Raw genomic sequence first — 27,357 nt, forward strand, 5'->3', positions numbered from 1 at the left:
GCTCTATGGGCAGGGTGCTTTGTAGGTAAGAGGTAGGACATTTGCCTTAATTGTGTGGCATGCCCTGGTAGTAGCAAACAGCCTATTTTGTTTCTCACTGCTTTGAGGCCTGTACTTTTATATGTTTAAGTGGTCATTCCTGATCTGAATGACCATGTTTGGTGTGTTTAGAATGGTATTGATAAAGCATGCTTACTGGTGTAGGTGGAGTTTTATTACCATTTTAGAAATGCCACTTTTAAAAAGTGGAAATGTCTCAGTGCTCATAACTCTATGTACTTTGCCGCCTGACTCCAATCTGTGCCTGGTTGACAGCTGCACTTTGTGCATACTTTTTAGATAGTCATAACACAGGATGGGCTGGGTGTGACAATAGAAGCATCTGCATCCATCTGCATTGTGATAGTTTTCTTGGGCTGGATGCACTTATGTTTGTATTTCCTCCCCTCACATAGAAGGCTCGTTTAACCCCTACTGTACATCTGGAGGCAGGGCTGGGATTAAAAGGGAGTGTTGTGCACTAGTAAGGTTTCTTTTGAAGTGCCCCCTAGGTTCGTTATCTCTGTCGCTTTCCGTCTGTGGTTTGGAGCAGAGAGGGGGGCTCCAAACCACTACTGCAACCTCCTTCAATCTGCATAGAATGTCAGAACCAGACAGCATACTTATGTGAGGCGAGCGTTTCTGTGATTGTGTACCCGGAGCAGACTCTAGCGCCCCCAGACCTACCAGCAGAAACGAAGGGGCCCCATAAAGTCGGTCTCCAACTTCAGTGAGGCTGTTTGATTTCTGCTGATACTCCTTACCGGTCCTCGCAAAATGGGAGCCACCTAGAGGCTTCGGCATCAACTGTCCGACGTGGGCGCCCTTCCGGGCGGGGACTGACACCTTCCCGCCCACCCCCTCTACAACCCTGTGGGGCCTGACGCCTTCTGCCCTACGAAGCGGTGACTGAGCCCGATAATTACTGAGCGCCACAAGCGGGCGGGAAGGCTCTCGCTCACCTTAGCGCAGCAAGAAGTGCCAGCTGCACTGTTCAGGCCATTAACAGCTGTGCAACAGGTAGTGCCAGCTGCATCGTTTAGGCCTTTTTACAGCTGCGCAGCAAGAAGTACCAGCTGCACTGTTCAGGCCATTAACAGCTGTGCTACAGGTAGTGCCAGCTACATCTTTCAGACCTTCTACAGCTGTGCAGCAAGTAGTGCCAGCTACACCATTTAGGCCTTTTACAGCTGTGCAGCAAGTAGTGTCAGCTGCACCGTTTAGGCCTTTTACAGCTGCGCAGAAAGTAGTGCCAGCTGCACCGTTTAGGCCTTTTTTACAGCTGCACAGCAAGTAGTGTCAGCTGCACCGTTTAGGCCTTTTACAGCTGCACAGCAGTAGTGCCAGCTGCTCCATTTAGGCCTTTTACAGCTGTGCTGCAAGTAGTGCCTAAGGTGCATGTGCTCTCTCCTTTGAACATGGTATGATTGATTTACAGCTATTTGGCATATTTTTGGGCACTTTACCACTGTTAATCAGTGCAAGTAGTGCCAGCTGCACCGTTTAGGACACTTTATCCGTGGGGACATTTCTGATGGAGTTAGGACTCTCGCTGCTAGGCAGCAATCTTGACATTATGGTTTCAGGGCATTTGAGTCCCCCTCTGAGATGGCCAGTTGGCCAGAGAGACTGCGAGGTTTGTACAGAGCCAGGCCCTTTTAAGTATATGTGGTGCTAGGAAATGCTTTTCATGTTGTATGATTTACGCACCCTGTTCTGAGCACCTCTAAAGGTGGCCTTATGATGACGAGGCTGTCGTGCATATTTTGATTTTGCTAGTCAGATTTTGTTCCACCCTATGCTCTTTGCCCCTAATGTTAGTGATTCTAAGGAGATTAGGGTCCAAAAGTAGTCTGTTGAGATTATGGGCGTACAATGCGGTTGGTGCCGAATGTGCTTCTGTTACAGGTTGATGCGAAGTACAGTGATCACCAATGGTCAATGGGTGTTCGTTTGTGATCTGTTTTACTTTGACTAATTGTGCTTTATGATGGTTTTGACAGTGGTCCAGTTGGTCCTATCTTATGTAAACATTTTCGTTCTAAATATTATCTTGTGCCAGTTGACTTCATGTATACCTAGATGAAGGGCCCAACAAATACGGACCTCTCTTCCTGGACGGCACATTAGTTCAGATTTCCTCACCCGACGTCTGGAATATGTGCCCCCTTTTAGTCCTTATACCTCTCCTCACCACCGCTTTACTAGTAACACCCTTCTCATATCCCCCCGCACTCCTTCTCCTCATTTTCCCAACATGGCCACCACTCGAGTTAAGGCTGGAATTAACTGCTACAAAATCCTCTATCCTCCCGGCCAGACTAAAGCTTCAGTGAAAGGATTGGAGCATAACACTATTGAACGTTTCCCTGATTCCCTTTTTGTTGATCAATTTTACAATGGTAGTTTTGGGAGGCGCAAAAACGATTTCATTTTCTTCACTCACGACACCCCCTCTTGGTCCACCAGCTTATATAATTCCCTTAACCTTACCTCCTCCTCCTCTATCCCTCATGGGAAACAACTTAAGATTTCCCCCTCTGCATATTTCAACGCCTCCCTTACCATCTCAATCTATAATAACGGTACTGTCAGGATACAAGGCAAAGACACCTGTCTCTCTCTCTTTGACCACCTATTCCCCTCCCTACTCCCCTCCTCTGTGACCGGGTTTTCCCCTGACTCTCCATCTAGCTCTCTTTCTCATCCTCTGACCCCCCCTACACTCCCAATAGGCTGCACCCTTGGGAGGCACAGGTCGGCCCTCTTCCCTCCCTGTCCCTTGTGCCCTCCTCTCCCTTTCCTTCCGCTTCACAGTATGCCCCCCCTTCATCACGTCGGCCTCACCACTAGCTAATACGCTCTTCGTCTAATCTGCACCGTCCTGGTACTCCAGTCTCATCTCCTCCCCCCTATTGCTACCTGCTACTCCCTTTTTTAGTCCACCCCTCCTCCATCCTCCTCCCCCAGCTAACTTTCCTTATGCTCCCCTCATTCCTTCCTCTCCCCCTCTTCTCTACCCCCTCCTCCCCTCGCTCCTTACCCTGATTTCTCCACAATCCCATTGCATCTCTCCTTCCCCCCACTCTGCCAGCAATGCTGTGCTACCCCCTTTACTCCCTTGGTAGCCCTTTCCATCACCCTCGATTGGGCTCAGCAGAACCATTACCTTTCTTCAACTTCCCCTTCTCCCAACCCCCCTCACTCTGCCATTTGCCCGTTCCCTCAAAGCCACCTCTCCTAGCAAACAGGACCTCTCCAACCACCTCCCCTCTTTTCCTCCCAAAACTCCCACACTCCTATGACACCTCACAGTCCTCCCCGCTCCCTCTCCTTCTACCCCACTGCCTTGTTCCGCACCCATCTCCCCCTAAATATGTCCTTAATTACTTTCCTTCGTGCAGCACCAACAAAAGTAACTCTCCCTTCACCTCTGATACACCAACCCCTGCTCTCAACCTCCACCTTTCCCCACCTATGACCCCCATACCCCAACTCTCCTCCTGTCCCCCACCTCTCCCTGCCTTCCACCACCAATTTCACCTTTCCCTTTGCCATTGAGACACCCAACCTTCCGTGCTCTGCCCTACTCTCTCTTGAAAATAAGCTAAGCTCTCTTATCATCTCCATCTCCCAGCTTGTAGCTTCCATTTCACTTTTAAGCTCCAAGATTTCCACTTTCCCATTCACCTCAACTCCTTTGGAAAACTCTCACCTTCCCACGAGATGCACCTTGCCCCCCCACCCCATCATAGCCAAGCATAAACTGTTGTCTGCAAACATCGTTCACTCACACAAGCCTTTGAATGCCACCCCTCTTCAACTTGCATCTCCGAGTAACCCAACTATCTACATTATTCCGACCATCTCTTCTGTCAGAACCAAGCATCCACCTAAACCCTCCCGTGCACCCCTGTATAAGTACAATATCCCTATCACCCTTCTTAGCCCAAGTGCCCCCGTCCCCAAAACAGTCTCGGCAGAGCTGCGCTGTCTGCTCCATAACTGTAGATCTGCAATAAAACACAAACTCAAAATCTCTGATACCATCACACTTCACAATACTGACATGTTCTTCCTAACAGAGACCTGGTTCAACAATACCTCTCACTCTATGTGTGATCTCCTATTACCCACAGGCTATTCTATTTTTATGAATGACAGACCTATCAAAGTTGGGGGAGGTGTTGCAGTCATCTTTAGAAACTCCCTTCAACTTAAGGCTTCTCCCATCAACGCCTTCCGCACTTTTGAATGTCTATCTCTTGAGCTTCAACTACACCACCACTCACCCCTCAGATTCCATGTCATTTACCGCCCACCTGGCAGTGGCCCTTTGTTTATGGAGGAACTCACCAACTTCATCAGCGACCAATACTCGCAAAGTGACAATCAGACCTTCGTGGGTGACTTCAATCTCCACTGAGGCTCTCTGCAAGACTCTTCCGTGAACTTGCTGGCCACCTTCCTCTCTACAAACGATCTTATCCAACACTGCACAGAATCAACACACTCTAAGGGCTCGATCCTGGACCTTGTTATTTCTAAAGCAGGCATGCTTTCAACGCTACACCTATTCACGTAGACTGGTCTGACCACCTCCTCATCCCATTCTCCCTTCATCTAGCACACTCTATAACTCTTGGCCAACCTAAGAGGGCTACCTCCTGGTTCCGTGAATAAAAATATTGACAACATTTCCCTCTGTGAATCAGCTTTGCTGTCACTTCCAAGGCTCGAACCGAACCTAGATGTTGATGATCTCACCTCCCAATGCCTCTCAGTCCTTGCAGCCGAAATCAATAACGTTGCTCCTCTCCAAAGCAAAAAGAAAAGGCCCATTCCCTCAGCACCTTGCTTCAACAAATCCCTCTATGAAGAAAGGAAACACCTAAGACACCTGGAGTAACAATGGAGGCAAGCGCCTTCCACCGATAATTTTGCCACGCTTCATTCGGCAAGATCCAAAGACCACAAGCACATCTTCCTTGGGAAAGCATCACACTTCAGAACCCTCCTTGACTCAGCCAAAAGTAGACCCAAAAAACTATTTGATCTCATCAAGAATACTAACTGCTCTCCCCCAACCTCCAAGTTGGAGGATTCTACAAAGAAAGCTGCGGATTTCACTGTATTCTTTGACGAAAAAGTGAAATCACTGGTGGATCAGGTCGCTCATCCTACCCCTCCAGAGGAACGCAAATCACTAGCCATTTGGCAGAACTTCGACCCCCATCTCTGAAGATTTCCTCCTCAAGTGCATCCTCGAAACAAAGCCCTCCAGCCATTCTCTTGACCCCATCCCTAGTGCCATTGTCATTGACTTCTATACCCATTCTCTTCCCTATTGGACCACTCTAGTCAACCTCTCCCTCTGTCAAGGCTACCTTCCTGTTCCCTTCAAAACTGGGCAGGTCACCCCTCTGCTTAAAAAACCCTCTGCTGATGCGAATGACCTCAACAACTTCCCCAACATCACTAACCTACCCTTTCTTGCGAAGATCACAGAAAGTTGTGTTGCGAAACAACTCTCTCATCATATCAAGGACAATGATCTTCTTGACAATTTTCAGTCCGGCTTCATCCAAAACTGCAGCACTGAAACAGCCCTGCTGCAAGTGATTGATGACGCGCTGCGGATACTCGATTCGGGGGGGTCTTATCTTCTAATTCTCGTTGACCTTTCTGCAGCCTTTGACTCTGTAGCCTCCTCAACACTCTTCAACAGAGAATGGGCTTGGAGGGCACTGTGCTCCAATGGTTTGCTTTCTTCCTCTCTGATAGATCCCAAATGATCAAAATAGCGGACAGTCTTTCCTCTCCTTTGGCGGTGGGTCAAGGTGTTCCTCAAGGCTCTATACTTGCACGCACATTGTTCAATCTCTATTTGGAACCACTGGGAAATCTCCTAAGTAAATCCGGGGTCCACTATCATCTCTACGCAGACGACACCCAAATCTACCTCAAGGTTGCCTCCATTCGCGATCTTTCCGTCATAAGCTCTACTCTGGACGTCATTCAAAACTGGATGTCAACACATCAACTGATTCTGAATCCATCCAAAAAAGAATTCCTCCTCTTCTCCTCCTCACTTTCTCCTCCCCAGTTCTATCATGGATGGACCAGATGAATCCCATCATTGTCGACAGCGAAAAAAATCCCTTGGTGTCATACTCGACACAAAACTTAATCTACTCTCCCACATTAATTTAACTGCAAAGTCTGCTCGATACCAACTGCGCCTTCTTTGGGGGATTTGTTGCTTCTTCCCAGAGCATGACCTTTAAACCCTGGTCCAATAGCTGGTCCTCTACAGACTGGACTACTGCAATTCTCTTCTTACTGGCCTCCCCAAATCCCACCTGTCCCCCCTTAACTCTGTTCTCCATTCAGCAGCTTGTTTCATTAAAGGGGCCAAAAGAATCGACCACATCACACCCATGTTATCCACCCTCCACTGGCTTCCCATCGAGGCAAGATCTATCTATAAGACTTCCTGCATTACCCACAAAGCCTTTCACTCCTCCTCTCCTCGCTACCTGGCGAATAAACTGAAACTCTCTGGAGGCTGTAGACCGTCATGAAATGCAGAAAATCTACTGCTTGAACCTCCCACTTTCAAGAAAGAAAGATCGATGGCCCTATCCTTTTCAGGCAACGCAGTGAGAACTCACTTCCGCCTCAGCTCCTGACCACCACCTCCTCAGAGGCCTTTAAAACTGACCTCAAAGTTCTCCTCCTTCAAAGCCACCTCCAAAGTTAATTCATGCAGTCTCTATTTTCTGAAGGAAGACCTTTTAGTATAGAAAACTTCTATTCTCCATGACTATGGAAGTTCCTTCCCAGTGTGTTCTTGTGGTTTGAGAGTCTTCCATTTTTTGCAGTATTACCCTTTTACCTGTGTTTTGTACTCTTTTGTAACCTGCACACGTCACTTTTCTCTGTAACACACTGTTTGCTACCTCTTACATTTTGTTTGCTTTTGATACTTACACGAGTGCCACCATTGCCTATGCAATGTTTGTTCTTTTGTTTGAGTGTCCTCCATTTATTGCAGTATTATACCTCTACTTGTACTTTGCACGCTTTTGTAACCTGCACACATGTCACTTTTTTCTCCTGTAATGTACCGTTTGCTACCTCTTGTATTTTGTTTGCTCACGATTGTCACTTTTGCGTCATTTAATGTAACATTTGCTTTTGTAATTTGTTCACTTGTAATGTTCTCATGTATCAGTTCTGTTCCTATTGTGAAGCGCTCTGACACCTTTGGGTAAAGTCTGCGCTATATAAAAAAATTAATAAATAAAAGAATAAATAAATCAAAGACATTTGCAGTAGAAGTACAAGGGCTCTGACCCCATATTTTAGTCAATTTTTGGGAATTATAACTGCTGCTGGCTCTACATACAGCAGCAGAGGATTGCTGTGCTACTAGGAGGAACCGCCATTTGGTCTACTTGCTTTGATGTGCTAACCTGTTGCTTGCTGGGTTGCTGAAGGGACTGCCACTCTGCGAAGTGGCCATGTCCTGGCCTGACCTGTCCTGCCTGCCTAGAGCCCCGGAGTGCCTCCCAGTGTTCTCAAGGGGCTGTTTGTTTGGAAACCTTGGGTTTATGTGGGTCTGGAGAGATTACTCCCTTCTTGTTTGCACCTTTAATCTACTAGTGTATAGTGAGTAATGTATGCTTTACTTATCTAGCGTGGGTTAAGTCTTTTTTTCATTTAGCATCCCTATTGTCTTCGACTCGGAGCGCAAAAAGCTCTTCAGTTTCCCTTTCAAACTTGTACCACAGGACTAATGTGGGGAGAGCACTTTTCAGTTAGTGTGCATGGAGTGCTTTCCTCGTAAACCTATGTCCACTCAAGAGGCTATTAACGAGGCACGCAGCCTGAGGAGGAATTTACTGCACAGCAAACTGGGTCGCCGGCCGCATGTCAAGGACCCCTTCAGCGCAGCTTCACCACCCAAGTACCCAGACTGTAGTCTGCACATCGCTGGGGTAAACCCTCAAACACAAGACTGGTCGGCGGACATCAGATGTTTCAATGTGCTGCCAAAGAGATCGAAGTGCGATCCTGTGGCCCGGGAATCACACTGCCAGCATGCCCTGAAGTATGTCCCAAGAGTACTTTCTGGATGTGGGTTGACTTTGCCCCGCATTTCTTCTACACCATGCTTGCCCTTACTGGAGACCGGACCGAGAGGTCTTAGTGGTGACTCGACTCAAGTCTCCTTGATCATTGCAGGCAAAATCATCTACACCTGGTGCATGGCAGATGCACTGCTAGCAGGCAGCTGCCCTTCTTTTGTTTGTGTGCAAATCCTACACATGGTGGTCTTTCCGCTGACCACTACAGTTTGTGCTCCCTCCCCTTACCTGGAGGTGTGCAATTTCAGGGCATTCACTTGAGCATTGCATTATAGGGTGAGCCTTTCAGGGAGGCCCCCTGATTAGAAATTTACCCCGGTTGGGATCACTTTATGAATTATTGTATTCGCTTCAATTCACGTAGGTGCCTCTGAGCCCTTCGCCTGTCCCTTATTTACTATATCACTACTAATAGGAGGACAGGTAGGCTTATGTCTGTGTTTTCCTTCTGGGAATAATATGCTTTATTTACTGTTGCAGGGCGTGCACTACTGTTTTGTGATGTATAACATTTTTGATGCTGCAAGTACTAGGGTCGTGAGTAAGGTCACACGACATGTATAATGTGCCAAGTTATTATGCTTCATGTGTTTCTGGTGACATGTGCTTTATCCTAAGCTGCCCGCATTATTATGCCCTGGCAGTACAATTTATGTCATTTTTCAGTCTTGCCTTGTGAGGAGAACGAGTACTTTTTTAGTATTTGTAGAATATGCACAGCATTTATGATGCATGTTGTTTTGGTCTAGGTTTTGTGAACAATATACTTTATATATTTTTATATAATCCTCTGTGGAGTCTTTTTTGTGGTGTATTAATTGTGTTACTGGTGTGAGTGTGTTGCGCAAATGCTTTACACATTGCCTCTTGGATAAGCCGGTCTTGTCTTGCCAAGCTACCATGGGGGTGAGCATAGGTTATGTTTGGTGTGTAACCTACTTGCCCTGACTAGAGTGGTGGATTCTGTCTGGCTTAGCTGCATGCTTTAGCCAAACAGAAACGCCATTTCAAACAGTTACATGTGTCACTTTCAGTGGTAGTCCCATCATTCTGTTGAATCCGTAATGCTCTGGGCCTTGCAGTTTCCTGTGTCCATTCACTTCTGTTGCTGGAATAGGAATTGACCTTGCAAAATTAAAAGACAAGAGATGTTTGGCAAAACAGGAATATTTTGATTAACTAAACACTTCGGGCAGGAAGCATCCACAGAAACGTGTCTGAGGACTATATCTACATAAATTCGTTATGAGCGTCAATACATACAGTCTTCCTTAAGTCCACAGCAGCCACTAAGGGGAAATGAAAAACTCCCAAAGAGAATATTTTTACTGCAAAGGAGGTTAGAGCGGTTTCCAGTCTGTACTCTCCATTACCGCTGTCAGTTTTGTGATCGTAAATGTTTGCCTTCGGGGCTGCCGGTTATATTCTATAGGTGCCCTTGACATCTGTGAATCTACCAAATAAGTAGGCACGCTGAAATAACCATCCTTGAGCGAACGCTATATGTTTTTTATATTTATATTTGTTAACTGTGACAACGTTTTTTCATGTCTTTATCCAGAGTTAGTTAAATGTCCATGATAAGAAAAATAGATGTTTGGGTTTCTCCAAAATGTCAATGTAAGGACGGCATTCACGTTTTATTTTGATTGAAGTAAAAACATAAGGAAAACTGGAGTCTCATCCAAAAGCAAGGAAGTAGGCCAACACGTCCTTGATTGTTTGTTGGACTATTTTTTGCATTTTGAAACATAAACTATAAGGACATTTCTATAGCATAGAATAAAGCAATGCTGTGAGGACAGTTTTGGGTACCTTACACCACCATGTGCCTCTTGACACAGAGTAGCCACTAGAGCTTCTCGACATGCCCTTGGCAAGTTCATCACTGATAAGGCCCAACATGGCCAAATGATGTCTAGGTCTATCTGCTTTTCCATGATGGGGTCATAGCCTAGAAGTTGGACTGGAGTTTGCTTTTTTCGGGCACAGGCAGGATTGATTTGCACATTTTTGGGCCCGTTGTGCAGTGGGATAGTAAAAAAAAACAATGGAATGGAATGTGACCAATAGCAAATAAAATCTTAAAAAAGAACTGTTGTCAGCAGGAGTTTGATGATTTATATATATTACAGCAGTTTCTGATACAACAGAATGCAAGTAGTGAGAAGGATTCCTCTTAAACAAGATTGTCAAGACGTGCAGCAGCAGGCTTCATGTGTTATTTGTTCTTCCTTCACTTATAGTGGCAGTTTATGGCGTAGCATTTTATTATATGTTAATAAGACAATCTGATTTTAGAGTCAGCTCATCAGGTTTGAATTGACTAGAGAAGCTAGACAATATAAAAATGGTTTCGTTTTTTCATAATAATCATGTTGAATATTGAGTCATTTAAAAGTACATGTAAAATCATGTGTTAGAACAACTTCTTTTGAGAGTGGAGGCCTGGCATTATAGCTGAATATTAGAAAAGGTGTTTCCTGCTCTCTGTACAAACAGTTTACTTGGACTAAGACGCCATTAGCCGTTTCGACTTGTTCCGTTGGTGAATGCTTTTTATTTGTGTTTTAGTGGTTTGGAAGAAAATCAACTATACTACATTTGGTTTTCATTAACTATGGTTAATGTAATTCCAACTGCACTTTTTTACAACGGCTCCATGCCATCAGTGTATTTTTGTTTAAAGGACTTTCATGGGCATCCGCAGAAATGTTTCCAGGGAGGGGGCAACATTTTAACTTCATCACCATCCTCCGACATGATTGAGCACAAGTATTAAATACAAAAATCTAATAAGACAAAGAGCTTAAATAAACAAAGAAACCCATAGGGGAACAGAACAATCTTGTGAGGCGCCACAGCAGACGACCTGGTAACTACAATAAAACAGAGGGAAAAACTAAACATGGCCAGAAAAAACAAAAAAATTCTATATCAGGTTGATGTGGTTCTAGAGCATAGGTACTCACAAACTTTCTCTCGGGGGGGGGCAAATTTACAGTGTGGTTTTTGGTAGAGGGCTGCACCGTTGGGGGCGGGGTCAGTGGAGGATGGGGTTGGGGCTAAAGCAACTATGACCATGAGGTTGAACACATGCCCCTACAGCGGACGCCTTCATCCACTGAGCCACCAGACCAAGCATACACACATCTCTTTCTCTCTCTCTATCTCTCCTCTCTCTCACTCTCCTCCCTCTTTCTGTCCTACCTCTCTCTCTCCTACCTCTCCCTCTCTCTATCTCTCTCCTTCTCTGTCTCCCTCCCTCTCTCTCTCTGTCTCCCTCCCTCTATCTATTTATCTTCTCTGCCTCTATCTCTGTCTCCATCGCTCTATCCATCTCTCTTCTCTCCCTTTCTCTGTCTCCCTCCCCCCTCTCTCTCTGTCTCCCTCCCTCCTCTCTCTCTGTCTCCCTCCCTCTATCTATCTCTCTTCTCTCCCTCTCTCTGTCTCCCTCCCGCTCTCTCTCTCTGTCTCTCTCCCTCTGTCTCCCTCCCTCTGTCTCCCTCCCTCTCTCTCTGTCTCCCTCTTTGTCTGTCTCAGTCTCCCTCCATCTGTCTCCCTCCATTTGTCTCCCTCCCTCTGTCTCTCTCTCTCTGTCTCCCTCTGTCTGTCTCCCTCTCTCTCTGTCTCCCTCTCTCTCTCTGTCTCCCTCTCTCTCTCTGTCTCTCTCTCTGTCTCTCTCTCTCTGTTTCCCTCCCTCTCCCTCTCTCTATCACCCTGTTTCCCTCCCTCTCTATTTATCCCTCCATCTCCATCTGCGTCTCCCTCTCTGTCTGTCTTAGTCCCTGCAGCTGTCTGTCCCTGTCTGTCCCTGTTTCCCTCCCTCTGTCTCCCTCTCAGTCTCTCTCTGCCTGTCTGCCCCTGTCTCTGCCTTCATCTCTCTCTCTGTCTCTATCTCTATCTGTCTCCCTCCCTCCCTCCCTCTCTCTGTCTCCCCCCTCTGTCTCCCTCTCTCTCTCCCTCTCTCTGTCTCCCTCCCTCTGCCTCCCTCCCTCTGTCTCTCTCCCTCTGTCTTCCTCCTGTCTCCCTGTCTGTCTCACTTTCTCTCCGTCTCTCTCTTTCCCTCTCTCTCTGTCTCCCTCCCTCTATCTGTCTCTCTCCCTCTGTCTCCCTCTATCTGTCTCCCTGTCTGTCTTCTTCCCTTTGTCGCCCCCTCCCTTTGTCTGTCGCCCTATGTCTCCCTCCCTCTGTCTCCCAGTAAATCAACTGCAGCTCTGAAGCCCAATCAATCATTACACACAAGCCATTTATTTCAGGATCTATTCATAAAATGTAATCCTAGTACATTAACAAATCACTGGATGAATTTTTCATAATCCTTCACCTATCAAAGTGTTTTATGTCAAAGAAGAGCAGATCTGATCAACAAATTAGTCTTTTTAATTAGAAAAAACGGCCCCGAAAGAACTAAAGGAAGGTGACTTGGCGGCTCCGGCCTGCTTCTGTGTAAGGATGCTGAGGGGTCTGTGCATTGCCCACACCCTGAACCCTTGTGGATGCTGCCATTGCAGTGAAACATGCCAGTGAATCCCCCCACCTCTTGCTGCAGGCACGTAGCCTGGCCACTTCAAGACTCATCTGCAGAGTTCCCTTGTTCCATCAGGTCTGCGTTTCTGCACACTGCATCCTGCCACAGCACCATGGACGTCATATAGGGGTAACCAGGGGCCGCGGCTGTGAACCCTCGCTTGCGCTTTCAGCCCATAACACTTCCTTTGCGACACCTGGCCCGACAGATCACAAAGAGTGAGGGAGGGAGACAGACAGACAGGGAGTCTCTAAAATACCATTTACTTGTTAATGATTCTAAGTTGTGAATTGCCTGGCCCCCATAGAGCAGAGTGTCTGGCCGCACTGCTGCATTGGTGTTAGCTGACACTATTTAATTAAAAAAAAAACACAGGTAGGATGTTGGCACTGCAAGGCACCTTAAAGGCAGAGGGCCCATTGTCATTCTTTATGTGATGATCAGCAGCAGTCAATGGGCCACGCCACAGTCTGCACGAGATTCGGGAGGGGCTGCTGCAGCCTCTAGATTTCAGTGAGAAGTGCAAGAGGCACCAAGTGAGAGAACTTCTCAACTCCTGGGGCTTTTCGCACGGGAACAGCACAGCCTGCTGTAATTACCACATTGTCACTGGGCCAGCACAGGACAGACCGGTGATCCGGGGGGGGGGGGCAAGCGACCCCCCCTTGCACCTCCCTGCGGACGCCCATGAGGACTTTATACTTCATCTTGTATATTAAGTCTGGGACTGCATCACTGTTACAATCAAATAATCGAATCACATCGCAAATAATTACACAAAAGTGCACGTAAAATGCAGAGACCTGAAATGCATAAAGCAGTTTGAAATATACCAGGACATTTTTCTGTAATAATCCTTTTCAAACCATGCTTACATTAATAGAAACTGCATACATTTAAGAGGTATGACTTCAAATTTAAAAAAAATAGTTCCAAACATATTCTACCCCTATTACATTCAATTTCTTTGTTCAGTGTTTAACATCTAATTGTGTGCTACATAAGCAGTTCTTAATTTATAAAACAATATGTGCCGGGGCCCAAAGTTTTGTTCAAAGCCCAGGACCCGCACCATTGAATGTCGGCGGGCCAAATACCAAATCTGAGTAGTCTTCCTTCCATCTCATCCCACTTTAATGTACATTCAGAAATTCCAAGTCCCTGAATTTCACTCTTGCAATTCCTGATTTTTCTCTTTATCTTTCTCTTCCTTCTTCTCATCCCTTGTGAGTTTTTCTCTCTCTTGTTCTGGGTCAAAGTCTATTGAGGAAAAATATGTGCTGGTCCACAAAAATGAGTGCCGGTGGGCCTCACCTGCAACCATCAGCTGAAGGTAAACACTGGACAGAAGACATATTTAATAAACCAGAATTGTCTCGAAGAGGGCAGGAATCTACTGTGATTGCTGGCAACGGTTCCTGCAAAGGTTATAAAAATCATAGTTTTCAAACCTTTCTATGAAAAGGCTTACAGGGAGCAGTGCAAATTCAAGACATGCACAAACGGATATATTTTTGTAATACCTGTCATCCTTAGCCAGATGGTTTGCCTTGTGGCTCTCTTTTTGCCGATTCTGTTTGTTGGCCTTAGGACCCTGAGCACTTTACCACTGTTAACCAGTGCTAAAGTGCATGTGCTTCTCCAATGAAACATGATGACATTGGTGTATACCTGATGGACATATTTGTTGTACTGGCAAGTCCCTTGTAATGTCGGCACATAATCTTTACAGAAGTAGTATTTCCAACCTGCCTCAAGCCTGCCAGTTCAGTACCTGTGTGTGTAGTTTACTGCCACTTCGACTTGGCTTTTAAAACTACTAGCCTGGCCTTAAACTCCCTTTTTATTACATATAAGTTACCCCTAAAGCAGGCCCTAAGTAACCCTAATGGCAGAGTTCCATGTAAGTAAAAGATAGGACATGTACCTTTATGTTTTGCAAGTCCTAGTAGTGACAAACAGCCTATTTATTTTTTTCACTACTGTGAAGCCTAACTCTCTTATCGGCCAGCATTGGAAATTACTTAATACACTGTTAAGCAGTAATTCCTGATCGGAGGGGAATAGCTTTTTAATGTTTGATATCTTTTGAATTGCAATGATAAATCCTCCTTACTGATGAAGTTGGATTTAACATTGCTGTTTTATAACTGGCAATTTTAGAAAGTGTATTTTCTGGTAAAAGTACCTACAAGGGAATTTGCTTTGCTATGCAGAAACAATATATTATAATATAAGATATGAATCACCCAGATAGTGGATTCCAACATAAGAATGTAAATATATTTTTAGGTAGAACTTTTATAATCATATACATCAAGTTTGAGGGTACAATGCAATATTTACATAAACAAAAGTGACACATATTGACAATCTTTCAAATGAAAAACATCTGCAAGTCACTTGAGTACAATACCCATTTCTGATACCTCTTTCCAAAAAAAAGGAATTCTTCCTGCATAGTAGGGAAAGATTTACATACAACGTTCTTATTTCATAAACAAAATGGGTATGGTGGTCAACATACCCATTTTCTATTATAATATATTGTTTCTGCATAGAAAAGCACATTCCCTTGTAGGTTCCTTTACCAGATAATAGATTTTGTTACCCAAACCCACAGGGGGTATATTGGATTACCAATCAATATTGTACTTTTAGAAAGTGGACAGTTCTCTGCACTTACAGCTCTGTCTGCCTGACAGCCTGTCTCCAAAACATGTCTGTTGTGGGTCACAGCTATGCTTTGTGCATTCCCATTAGACAGCCACAAACACAGGACGACGAGGCTCATCTGCATTCTGAGCATTCATCTGCATTCTGAAGGGTCTTTCCGGGCAGGGAGATAAGGGAGGGGCTTACACTTACACTTCAATAGGTAGTGTCCTGTCCACACACAAAGCACTGATTTCCACCCTGCACAGATAGCCTTGCAGACACGACTGGGTTGAAAGGGATCCTTGTGCACTTCAGAAAGCTGCTTAGAAGTCACCTCTACATTAAAGGCACTTTTGGGTATAAGTATGGGGTCTCTGACCCCCCTAAAATAAGACACTCCTGGATCTTGAACTGAACCACTGTCAGAAGGACTGCTGTGCTGCTTGAAGGACTCAACTGGACTGCTTTTCTTGAAGGATTGATTTTCTGTTTGTTGCCCTGCTGCCGGCTGCTTCCTGGCTCTGCTGAAGGAGAGTTGTAACCCTGCCTTCCCTACAAGTAATTTCCAAGGGCTTGCTGGCTTGCCTCCCGTTGTCTGAAGTCCCTGAGACACAAAAGACTCCCTGCAATCCTGCTGGTACTGCTGGACTCTGCATCTGTGAGTCCTACCCTTGCCTTAGGTACCATCTCCAAGTTCTGGGCCTCAGAAGTCGGTTCTGCAGCTGTTGTGTTATAAAACTGAAGCATAGTCCCCTTTGCGCCAATCTGAACCAACACATTGCTCTTCAACGCTGACTACAGTTTGACACCCTATGATGCCCGTAGATGATGCTTTACTTTCACCTCTGCAACTCGATGGAAAAAAATTGATGCATCGAGCCCTCAGCCTCAAAGCTTTGCTCTGTCCGTGGTACTTTCTCAGTGGGTCCTATGTGGGTCCTATAGTCAGCTTGCCCCCCATCGCGGTCGGCTTGAACTTTGAATTTGCACCGGTCCCTCACAACTTCAAGTTACCCTTTGACCGCTAGTGACTCCCAAGCACTGTTTTTGCATTTAATCTTTAACAATAGAAATCTCAACTTCTGTTGGATTTTTGTTGTTATGGTCTTGTTTTACTCAGAAAAATATTTTGCTATTTTTCTAAACCTGTGTGGAGTGTTTTTGTGATGTTTTTATTGTGTTACTGTGTGTGTATTGCACAAATAATTTACAGATTTCCTCTTTAGATACACCTGACTGTTCTGTGCCAAGTGACAAGAGGGTGAGCACAAGTCAGTGCTTAATTTGAGCCGGTGGCTTCCGGCACTCAGCACCAGCACATAATCATCCACACCAGTGTTTTCATGAGCACCAGTTAAGAACACATTAATTTATGGGGACATTAAGTGATTTGCCCAGAATCGCAGGACGTTGAGCCCATGCAGAGATTAGAACTTGGTTCCTTAGCTCCAAAGTCGGTAGCTCTGGCCATTACACCACATCCTCCCCCAACTTTCATGGTTAGCAGTTGGTTCTGGTTTAGGCAGTGCTAACAGGAGAAATGGGCTGGTGCAAGCTGCCTCCTGATGAGAGCCCTGGCACTTTATTGATTTTTACAAAAAAACACTGGAACAGGTTATTTTTTAGTGTGTACCTACCTTACCTTTACTAGAGTGGTGGTTCCTTCCTAGCCTGGGTGCATACCTCAGCCAAACAAGAATACAATTTCTACCAACTTTCCTCGCATGTCTATCAACCAAAAATGAGTGTAGGTGTCTAGATGTTAAACAACTAATGTTGTGGCTCTAAATAAGAAGAGAACCCGGTTTTCTAACATGTTTATGACGTAGCATAGATATCAAGCGAGTGAAGCAGTGGCATGCGACTTTAATCTGATATTGATGTGATCATCAGGAACCTACTTAAAGTTCTCTGTAATTTAAATGTTTGTACTTTATCCTCCACTTGTTACAAGATTTGTTGCAGAAAGTTAGAACTGCTGGAGAATGACTAAAGGTTTGTGTTTTGTATTGCCAGAAATTTAGCCTTGCTCTCTGCTAACAGAACTAGAACTGGACACTCTTCACCCATCTTGCATGTTTCTCAGAAGGTAGAGTTTGAATGATACAGTGTCTCTGCTGAAGTTGATAATATTGTAGCGACATTTCTTCCCAACAAGATTTGGCTTGATATCCCTCTAGATAGCACAACTCTTGTTGATCAAAGCCCTCTTGATCTTATAGTGATGTAGCGCAGGATTCTCCTTCCCACGCAGACATGGGACAGACCCCTTAATGAATGTAGTGTATAGCTTGACACTTGTAGGTGAACAAGGCCTCCTACCTCTGATGTTAATTGTGGGAACAATAGACTAGCGAAAAGGAGCAGATCGGTTGTCCCAATTTTCATCCTCCTTTTTATTGTGTCTGCAGAGGAGGCCAGGGCATTTGTAAGCTTTCCTGGACCCCCTCCCCATACAATAAATAGAATAGATCTGTTCCACACATCCCTATTCTGTTATCTCAATAGTGGGGTGGTCCTCTATTTATATACAAGATTACCTTGTCTCTAAGAGTGGTAATTGTCTCCCTGCATTAATCTACCAGCCATGTTGCTGAGAAAAATTCAAAGGCCTGTGAACTGCGAGGTCCACGGGGATTTACATATTCAGCAGACTAACCTTATATCTCATACATACATACATACGTAGGTTGCTTCCTTGTGTATGATTGGACACAGTTGAAAACATACTGAAAACTAGTTTAATGATCTGTGCCACTGGAATCCTGTATCTTTTTTTATCAGATAGACCTTACATTTTCACGAGACTACTAAGATCAGCCTCCCATAGCATGCTTGCCCTTTCTTCACTTGACTGAGCAGTGGAGCCTCGGTTAGAGATTGTTCCATATGTAAGTCTGGGCACTGACCTCTTTACCCCTCTTCCACAGACTTGAATATGGATTACTACGTTTCCAGGCCCACTGGAACAATGCTCAAGTCAGCCTACCGCCCCATTGCCAACAGAGGTCAACTGATAGTGGTGACCCATACATAAAGGCTGGGTGCTGTACAAACGAAACGAAACTGCATTGAAGCTTAGAATGACAGATAACTTATGAAAACTATGTTGTATGAAATTGCTCAACAAGGATGTCAGTGTGCCAAGAAATTGAGAGGTGATTTCCCAAAAATGTAGGATGGCTGTAGCAGACTATGTAAATTTGAACAAACAAAAATAGTACGGATGACATCATTGATGAATTCGAGTGTAGCTGGAATCCGTTTGTTAGGAGATCTACAACTAATACCCTAGCTTTTAAGATCTTGCAGTGGTTCCTGTATTGGGACCGTTCTATCCGTAAAAGATGTTGGTGTTTTTTCGTAAGCATACTGTGGTGTGATACGAAGCAACTGGAGGATGTGAACCGCTGGTGCATTGCTTTGAAGTCACACCAGTTTCCTTCCAAATTCAGTGGACTGGGAAGGGCATGCCTCCCCTTCTCAATCATCGTAGGGTTGCTGCAGCTATTTTGCCTACTCCCTCCTGGTATTTACAGAATTGAGTAAAGGAGAGCCTACTATGGCCAGGCATTGATCTCTCCACACACAGTGGAAAGGAGGAGTGGGAGTACTTCAGCATTACTTCTCCTCACCGCCCCTAGCTCTCCAAGACACCTGAAGGAAGTATGGGAGAAGATGGCCCCCACCTAGAGACTAGATCATGGGTACTCACAAACTTTCTCTCGGGGGCCAAATTTACATTGTGGTTTGTGGCTGAAGGCCGCACCGGTGGGGGCGGAGTCAGAGGGGAGAGTGAGCGGGGCTAAAGCAAACAAAACTTGTGACCATGAGGTTTAAGACAGGTCCCTGCAGCAGACACCTTAATCCACTGAGCCACCAGACCCAGCATACACACATCTTTCTCTCTCTCCCTCCTTCTCTCTCTCTCTCTCCCTCCCACCCTCTCCCTCTGTGTCTCCCTCCCTCCCTCTCCCTCCCTCTATGTCTCCCTCCCTCTGTGTCTCCCTCCCGGTGTGTCTCCCTCCCTGTCTCCCACTCTCCCTCTGTCTCCCTCCCTGTCTCCCACTCTCCCTCTGTCTCCCTCCCAGGTCCCACTCTCCCTCTGTGTCTCCCTCCCAGTCACTAGATGAAAGTAGGTGATATGTGAACGTCCAGCAGTGGACCTGTCGCTGTGATTGGACTGTTTCAGGGGAAGGTGTCTGCAGCTACTCTTTGATGATTAGTGAGTAGCCACAGCATGAGATAAGACAGGTAGAGAGATACTAGGGGGGAGGCGGTAGGATTCACAGTGTAGGTGACTGGAGTCAAACAGTATTCTGTTGTTGCAGATGGCCGAGCCGAAGCCTTTTTTCTGGACCTTGACTGTGAACCTGGTTATTCTCTAGGCTGATGTCCAAGCAAAAATATTGATGGATTGAAGCTGTTTCCCAAGTTTAGCCACGTTTCACTCTCTGCTGAGGAAAACTTGACCAGCTGTCTAATGTTGGAAAGACCACTCTCCAGGCCGAAGCAAATCCAAAGCGGATGCACTAAAGACACGACTATTGATCGTAGAAGCACCCGCAAATGCATGGCTCTAGCCAACGGTATATGTTATGTATTGATACCGATTTGTCCCGAAATCCTCAAACTTCATCTTTACACCACTTTCTTACACAGGATATTGTTATGAGGGGAAACAACTGAGTCCTACCATTTAGCTCCTTTGAAATGCAGTTTGCATGTGATGTGCCATCTTATTTAGTAGTGCTGCACATTGATTTGTTTCAAATGTCTTCTATATTCTTTTGTCACAAGTAGGCCCATCTTTCGGACCAGGCTTGCTTCCTGTATATGAATATATGCCGGATCTCACTGTGGGTGCACATAATGACGAGGGCTGGGTGATGTCATCCATCATACGGGGTCACCTTGCGGTTTAAAAAAAACGTTGTTTAAACAGTACGTTTGGCGAGATGTGGCGTGCATCTATGGCATGGCGCTTATTTGGTCTGTGAGATTCATGTTTACTCCTCATAATGACAGGCGTAAAGGAAATTGTCCCGTCCAGTTGATCCTGGAAAAGAGGTGGGTGCTGCAACATTCAAGGCATGCAGCCCGTTGGGAGATGAGGGCTCGCCCTAAACATTCTCAGGTCAAATGCCCCTCACTGCGTGTCATGAGCCGGCAGCAGTGTGCAACAGTGTGCAGAGATTAACCCATACTATGCACCTCCTCAGGAACCCTATTAGCACTGACATTGCTGTGTCACAAGCTTATAGCACTAGTTATTTGGAGATAACTACATCCGTTTGTAAATTGTCCCATTATTATGGCATGCCTGTCTTCCGTCAGCCATATGCGGGTGGCATACATACATTTGTTAATCGCAAACATTTGATGGAAGAAATTGCCCTCCCCCCAGTGATCTGCTCAGCTGCCACTCTTTTTCCGTCGGGGCAATTTCATGTATTCCTCAGACTGTCATGGAAGTAATTTATACCCTGCACTTTTTCACTGAGTCATTCACATTGCACTAATATTGCTCTCCAGTGTTATATGAATATTTTTGATATATAAATACAGTTGGAAGATGTTTTGGCTCTGTGTTTTCGTTTTTGGAGGAGTGTATTGAAGGGCTTGTAGAATAGTTTTAGGGGAGGTACGTGGATATACCATCTTCAGGTACCTCTAGGTTTTACAGGAGGTACCATATTATAGAAAGTGCCTTGGAGACGCGACAAGCGTGTACTACCACTTTCTGTGCCCCGTTGCTGTTAAAAAAGGAGTCATGGCCTCCTCTGTGACCACATCAGCACTATCTCGGGGTGTTTGTTCATCTGCTTGGGGACGCTATACAAATGAGGAAATAGTTTGTGCCTAGGGTGACCAACTGGCATGGGTGCAAAGTCAGGACGGTGAGTGTAAAAATTCAGGACAGGGGGTCAAAATTCAGGACAAAAGGTAAGTTTTAAAGACACATCAGAAGATATCACACAATGGTATATAAATAAGTAAATAGACAAACACATAAGTACAAGTGAAAAGAAGTTTACATTAGGTTGAGACAGTTGTGCACTTCATGGTTTTTCAGTATGTGCACAGCTTTGAGCAAATGTGCAGGTTTTTTTGTGGTAACAAAACCGCCCCACCTTTCCAGCCTCACAAGGAAACGACTGATGCCCGGTCCAGCCAGTCGGACCTTGCTACAACCCTCCAATGGTGACCCTACTCTTCACATAAACCCTCACTCATGTGTATTTAATTTGTTTTATAGTGCTACTCCTCCCAAGTAAGTAGGACAGGGTGTCGGAGTGCGTTCCAGCGTACACATATTATATAGAGACAATGAGTCATATAAATGTTAAAGCCAATCTATAGGAAATGTACTTAAAATAATGGGGGTTACAAGGTGTAATCATTCTTTCAACCATCATTCAGTCTTTCAGCATTCATTCTGAACTTCCATCTGTGTGCCCATCCATATCAATATTCAACCATTTGCGAACCTATCCATCATCTAACCTTCTATCCATCCATCATTCTACTCATCAATCCCTCCATCCACCCTTTCACTCATCCATCCCTCCATTCATCCTTTCACCTTATCCATCCCTACACTCATTCATTCACTCTACCTCTCATCCATCCAATTCACTTATCCATCCAGCCATCTACCCATTCAACCATCCACCTATCCTTTCACTTACACATTCATCCACCCAGTCACTCATCCTTCCACTCATTCACCCTTTCAGGCATCCTTCCATCCATCCTCCCTTTTTTTTCTCCCCACCCCCTTTCATTTAGCCTTCCATCTATCTACTCATCCATTCACCCTTTCACTCCTTTACTCATCAATCCATCCATTCTCTCATCCATCCACCCTTTCACTCCTTTACTCACCTGGGGTGTCTCCTCAAAGGGGGTGTTCAGTGTTATTAAGGGCATGGCTTAAAACACCTAAGCTAAAAATCTGTTCTTAGCATAGTGTGCCGTCCGACTGGTAATTTGCTGCTTCTGTCACTGCATCCAGATATATAACACAACAAGTAGTGTTACATCTACAAGCCAGAACTATTGGCTTTGTCACTGGTTGCAAGTTGCATAAAATAAAAAAGCAGCAACCATGGCTTTGTTGAATATAACATTGAAAATGCTTCAGTTTTAAAATGATGAGACAGTAAAAGACCCATAACCCTTTTAAAAAAAAACTTGTTTTACCACCTTTTCATGCACTGGATTCTCACCTAGCAGCATGTTTGTCTTTGTTCATTTCTTCCACCCGACTGAATGTCCTGCCCTAGACCAAGGCAGGAGGAGGCCCACTACATGCAGTAAGAGCACAGACTGTCCCATTGTCATTCTGTATGTCGCAATCAGCCCCAGACAGAATGACAATGGGCAGGCTGGGGCTGCTCTTGTGTTCAGAGGAGTGCAGGTGGCCCCATCAGGGAGCTTCTGGCAGGGGAACAGTGATGTTCCCCAATTCCCAAAATTACGGACAAAAGGCGTCCGTAAAAGGGATCGTCTTGAACAACAGACATGAGATCCAAATTGCGGAAGGTCCGTGAAATGTACAGACTTTGGTCACCCTATTTGTGCCATGTTACAGATGTGGGCCCAGAGGCAAATAAGCCACCAGGAAGCACACAGATTTTGCACCACAAAGAGGTTGTGTACCACCTTGAGGCTGCACTTTAAACGAGAGGAAAGGGCATCCGTGGATTACCACCAGAGTCCCCTTTGAAACGCATGCAGGCCGGTTTGTCACCTGCGCAATGAAAGGTAGGTTAAACATCGACCTTAAACAGATGGTCCATCTCTGCATAATGTGCTTTTTCTGTGATACAGGTGCACTGTCCTGGTCTGCAACGCGGTGCACACACCTAAGTTTGTGCCATGGAGCAGAGTGGGAAAAATACACAGTGCCCACTCTTCAGCCCCAAGTGAATGACATAACAATGTTTTGGATTCAGACCATGAATTTATATGTTCATTTTATTGATTAACTGTCAGGTTATTATATCACACAAAAGAGAAAAGGTCGAACAGTGATTGAGGAATATTCAGTAGCCATAAAGTGAAAGAGCCCTCCTGAAGTATTGGGGGAACTATAAACAAGCATTTACAATGCAATGGTTTTGCCTTTGGAAAAGTTAGAGCAATTGGCATTGTAAATGACAACATTTGTATTTATGTATTGGTTTTGAAAACAGATAAATAAATGGCATTGTCATTTACATTGCCATTAGCTTAATCTCTCGCAAATGTGAGACCTATTGTACCCTACGGACGAGCTCAGCAGACAGCAATTACTACCACACACACACCCAGAGCCACACACACACACACACCCAGAGCCACACAAACACACACACCCAGAGCCACACACACACACCCAGAGCCACACACACACACACAGAGCCACACACACACACACACACGCACCCAGAGCCACACACACACACCCAGAGCCACACACACACACACCCAGAGCCACACACACACCCCCAGAGCCACACACACACACACCCAGAGCCACACACACACACAGAGCCACACACACCCACCCAGCGCCACACATACACACACACACCCAGAGCCACACACACACCCAGAGCCAGCCACACATACACCCAGAGCCAGCCACACACACACACAGAGCCAGCCACACACACACACACAGAGCCACACACACACACACCCAGAGCCACACACACACACACACCCAGAGCCACACACACTCACACCCAGAGCCACACACACACACCCAAAGCCACACACACACACACACCCAGAGCCAGACACACACACCCAGAGCCACACACACACACACCCAGAGCCACACACACCCACCCACCCAGAGCCACACACACACACCCAGAGTCACACACACCTACATCCCCGTAGCCTGGCTGCCTTGGGCAGATGATGGTTTTGTGGTTGTGTCAGCAGGGGGGAGACGGCGAAGGAGACAAGAATGGGGGCAATCAAACAAAACTAAAGACGCCTCTCTGGTCACCCCCGCACCACGGTAACCCCATCCCTACACAAGGCACAGCCCATAACCCACTGTGCCAGCCACACGCTCAGCGTGCTGCAGAGCGCTAAGAGCCCCTGCCTCCTCGGCGGAGTACGCAGCGCTACATAAATGCTACAGTAGAATCCAATACAAACAGCTGCATGAGAGGCACGCGGCTGCCGCCGTCCAACACAAGGGTGCCCTGCGGGGAACGCGCGGGGGCCACAGGGGCACACAAGGGCGGCAGTATTCAGAGCCTGGCTTGGGTTTCATCTCACTTTTCCTGCCAACTGCGTGGCATGGCTTGGAAGCCGTGTGAAGGAGAAGCCGCCCCGGGATCGGGTTCCCACTCCGAGGAGGGGCCGAGACATCACTCTGGGCGCTAGGCGCTTCATCTGTGCCCGAGAGACGGGAGGAATGCCCAGAGAGGTGCGGACAGGCCGCGTCCTGCCCACCACGGGACCACCGAGGGCCGGGCTGGGCCAAGGCCCGGTGCAATGGGAGACACGGGGCACTGCTCTGAGATCGCCTACAGCCGTCAGAGTCTGACACTTGGCGCTACGCCCGAGTGAGAGTCAAGCACTCAGTGCACATAAGGCCGCACTGATGGGGCAGGTAGACATGGGCTGGCGTCCTGCCCACCTGGAACCCGAGGGCAGACTGCGCACAGAGGTCTTCAGGATGGGGGCATTAGGGGGCACGCACAGAGATTATCACATCCCATATGACTCGTCACTAAGCAAACATAATGCTCGTCTCAGCGCCAGGTTCCCCTCGCGGGCAACATGACCCTTCTGACTCCAGTCCATTATGGCGCCCAGTTTTTAAGCGCTTCATGGCAGCACTATACACGTGCACAACACCTAATACTGAAACGTCGCTATGAACGTGTAACGATGGACTGGTGGTCGTAGGTCAAGACATCTCCATCCGACCGCTCCAGGACTGCAGTGTGACTCTCACAGCTCCTCTAACAGCTCCAGGGCTGCAGTGTTCACAGCTCCAGGACTGCAGTGTGACTCCCAGAGCTCCAGGGCTGCATGTTCACAGCTCCAGGACTGGAAGGAACGGGGAGAAATGCAACGCTGCGTGATCAGCGAGAAGGCATCGGACTGGGAGGGGGGTGGAAGGAACGGGGAGGAATGACGCGGCTGCGTGTCCTCAGCTCTGGCAGGGCAGGGAGAGGCTGCAGGAGGTTCCTGACAAGAAAGGAGCATTACGTGTACCCACCCGCTTGCCGTAGCTCCTAGAAAAAAATGGCGGCCGCAAACATCCTGGGAAAAAAAAATAAGACCCACCGCCGCAATGACGGCAACAAGGGGGCGGAGAGGGAAAAAATCGCTGGAACGCCCACGAATCGCCTCCCACAATGACGGACAGATCTCTCTTCCAATGGCTAGCCTCCATTTATGGAGCTAGCCAATGGAAGAGAGAGGCGGGGCAAAGCCAACAACTGTTCTAATATAAGATTTCTCCTGCGCGAACACTGCTGCGCAGCGAACGCCAGGCGAAACCTAAAAATTGGGGGGTGGGTGGCACAGCTAGTGCTTCAGGGACCACATTACGTCCTTATCTGCAGTGGACTTGGAGGTTTCACAATGGCATGCAAGAATACCTAAATAGTACAAAAAAATGCTCTCCTGTAGTATCACTCCCTGTGCCCTTTTGATAGCTAAACCTTTACCCTTTATGCTGCATGGATAATTGACAGCTAGCTTACAAACTGCCACTTCCTCATTCCTTGAGCTCCAAAGAGAGTAAAACAGAAACGGGGAGGTAAATTTCTGCAAAATGTGAATGACCCCACTGAGCATCATGATTCGGGACAGGAGCATTTGCTTTATTGAAGCCTGCCATCTTGATTCAGCAAATGAACTGTGAAAAACACCGCTATAGGTCCGCAATGCAATGGGAGACCAGAAAGACTGAAGGGCTTTATGGTACATACCTGGGAGACATTGATACTGGTTTGTTGGAATTCAATCCCTTAACACCTTTTTGCTTTTTATCGTTGCCACCTCATCAGTACGCTGGTACTGGTCTTTGTTTCTTAGATGCTTCACAAAAAGTGATTAATTCATCACCCAGTGGTGTTGCTAAGTCTCACAATCTTGCGCCCCTGCAAATGTCGGTGCTAATTGAATCTGTAAAGTGGTGTATGGATTTTGAACTCTCTATCATAATGCCGCTGGGCTCATGTGTCTTAGAGTTATATTTTTGGGCCCAATACGGTTGTCAGTGAGCTCGCATACCATTTGATTGCATTGTTACTTTTGCAGTACACGGTTATTTTCCAGCACAAACAGTTTTTTACAGTTGTTAATGTGCTGCACATTTATACAGGGTAGCCTTTTTCTTTCAGATGATCTTGATTTCTCTAATCCAAAAACCTTGTTACTTTCTCATTATTTTCATGTTAAGAATCTTTGACATATTAATTCCTGCCTTAGTCTCCCTCACTTCTCTTTCTAACTCTCTTTTTTATCTTTCAACTTTTTCTTCTCTTTTTGACTGTTTTGCAGCTGCTGCACATAAAATCTGCTTCACAGCAAGACATTCTTCAGAGACCTTCAAACCTTTTCTGGTGTAAACACGATGCTTCAGTTCCCTGTTTAGATATGTGTTCCTTAACCCTGACTCCTATGAGTTCGCCTGACTCCAGACTTTCACCTGGTCTACTAACAGCCCCGCCGTCAAAACATGGTCTTCCAAAGCCTGTCAATGAGTACAGCCTTCCACGGCCTCGTGTAATCCTTTTGTGCACATGCAGTATTTTCTGGAATCTTACTTTTGTTGTTTGTTTTAACTGCATGCAAACATACATTTTGCACAGTGGGCAATAGGACACAATGTTGATTTATTCATTGGAAGAATGGCAGGACGTCCTGTACCATGTACAAAACCATCGATTTTGTATCATACCATTAGTCGGCATTACCAGGAAGGGATTTTGTCATTTGGGAGGGTTA

General features: G+C 46.1%; 1 protein-coding gene across 5 annotated transcripts in view; it reads left to right on the plus strand.

The window, feature by feature from the left end:
* Positions 1-27,357, plus strand: part of GULP1 (GULP PTB domain containing engulfment adaptor 1) — a 2,138,858-nt gene that overhangs the window by 1,936,684 nt on the left and 174,817 nt on the right. For 3 of the 5 annotated variants that reach the window (XM_086955346.1, XM_086955345.1, XM_086955347.1), the window contains one exon: positions 26,911-27,135. The exons of the other annotated variants lie outside the window; for them this stretch is intronic. In XM_086955346.1, coding sequence (XP_086811472.1) covers positions 26,911-27,135 — 225 coding nt within the window. The remainder of the gene's footprint in view (positions 1-26,910; positions 27,136-27,357) is intronic. 5 annotated transcript variants of the gene reach the window in all.

Source organism: Lissotriton vulgaris, chromosome 2_1 (assembly GCF_964263255.1).
Source record: "Lissotriton vulgaris chromosome 2_1, aLisVul1.2, whole genome shotgun sequence".
Taxonomy (NCBI): domain Eukaryota; kingdom Metazoa; phylum Chordata; class Amphibia; order Caudata; family Salamandridae; genus Lissotriton; species Lissotriton vulgaris.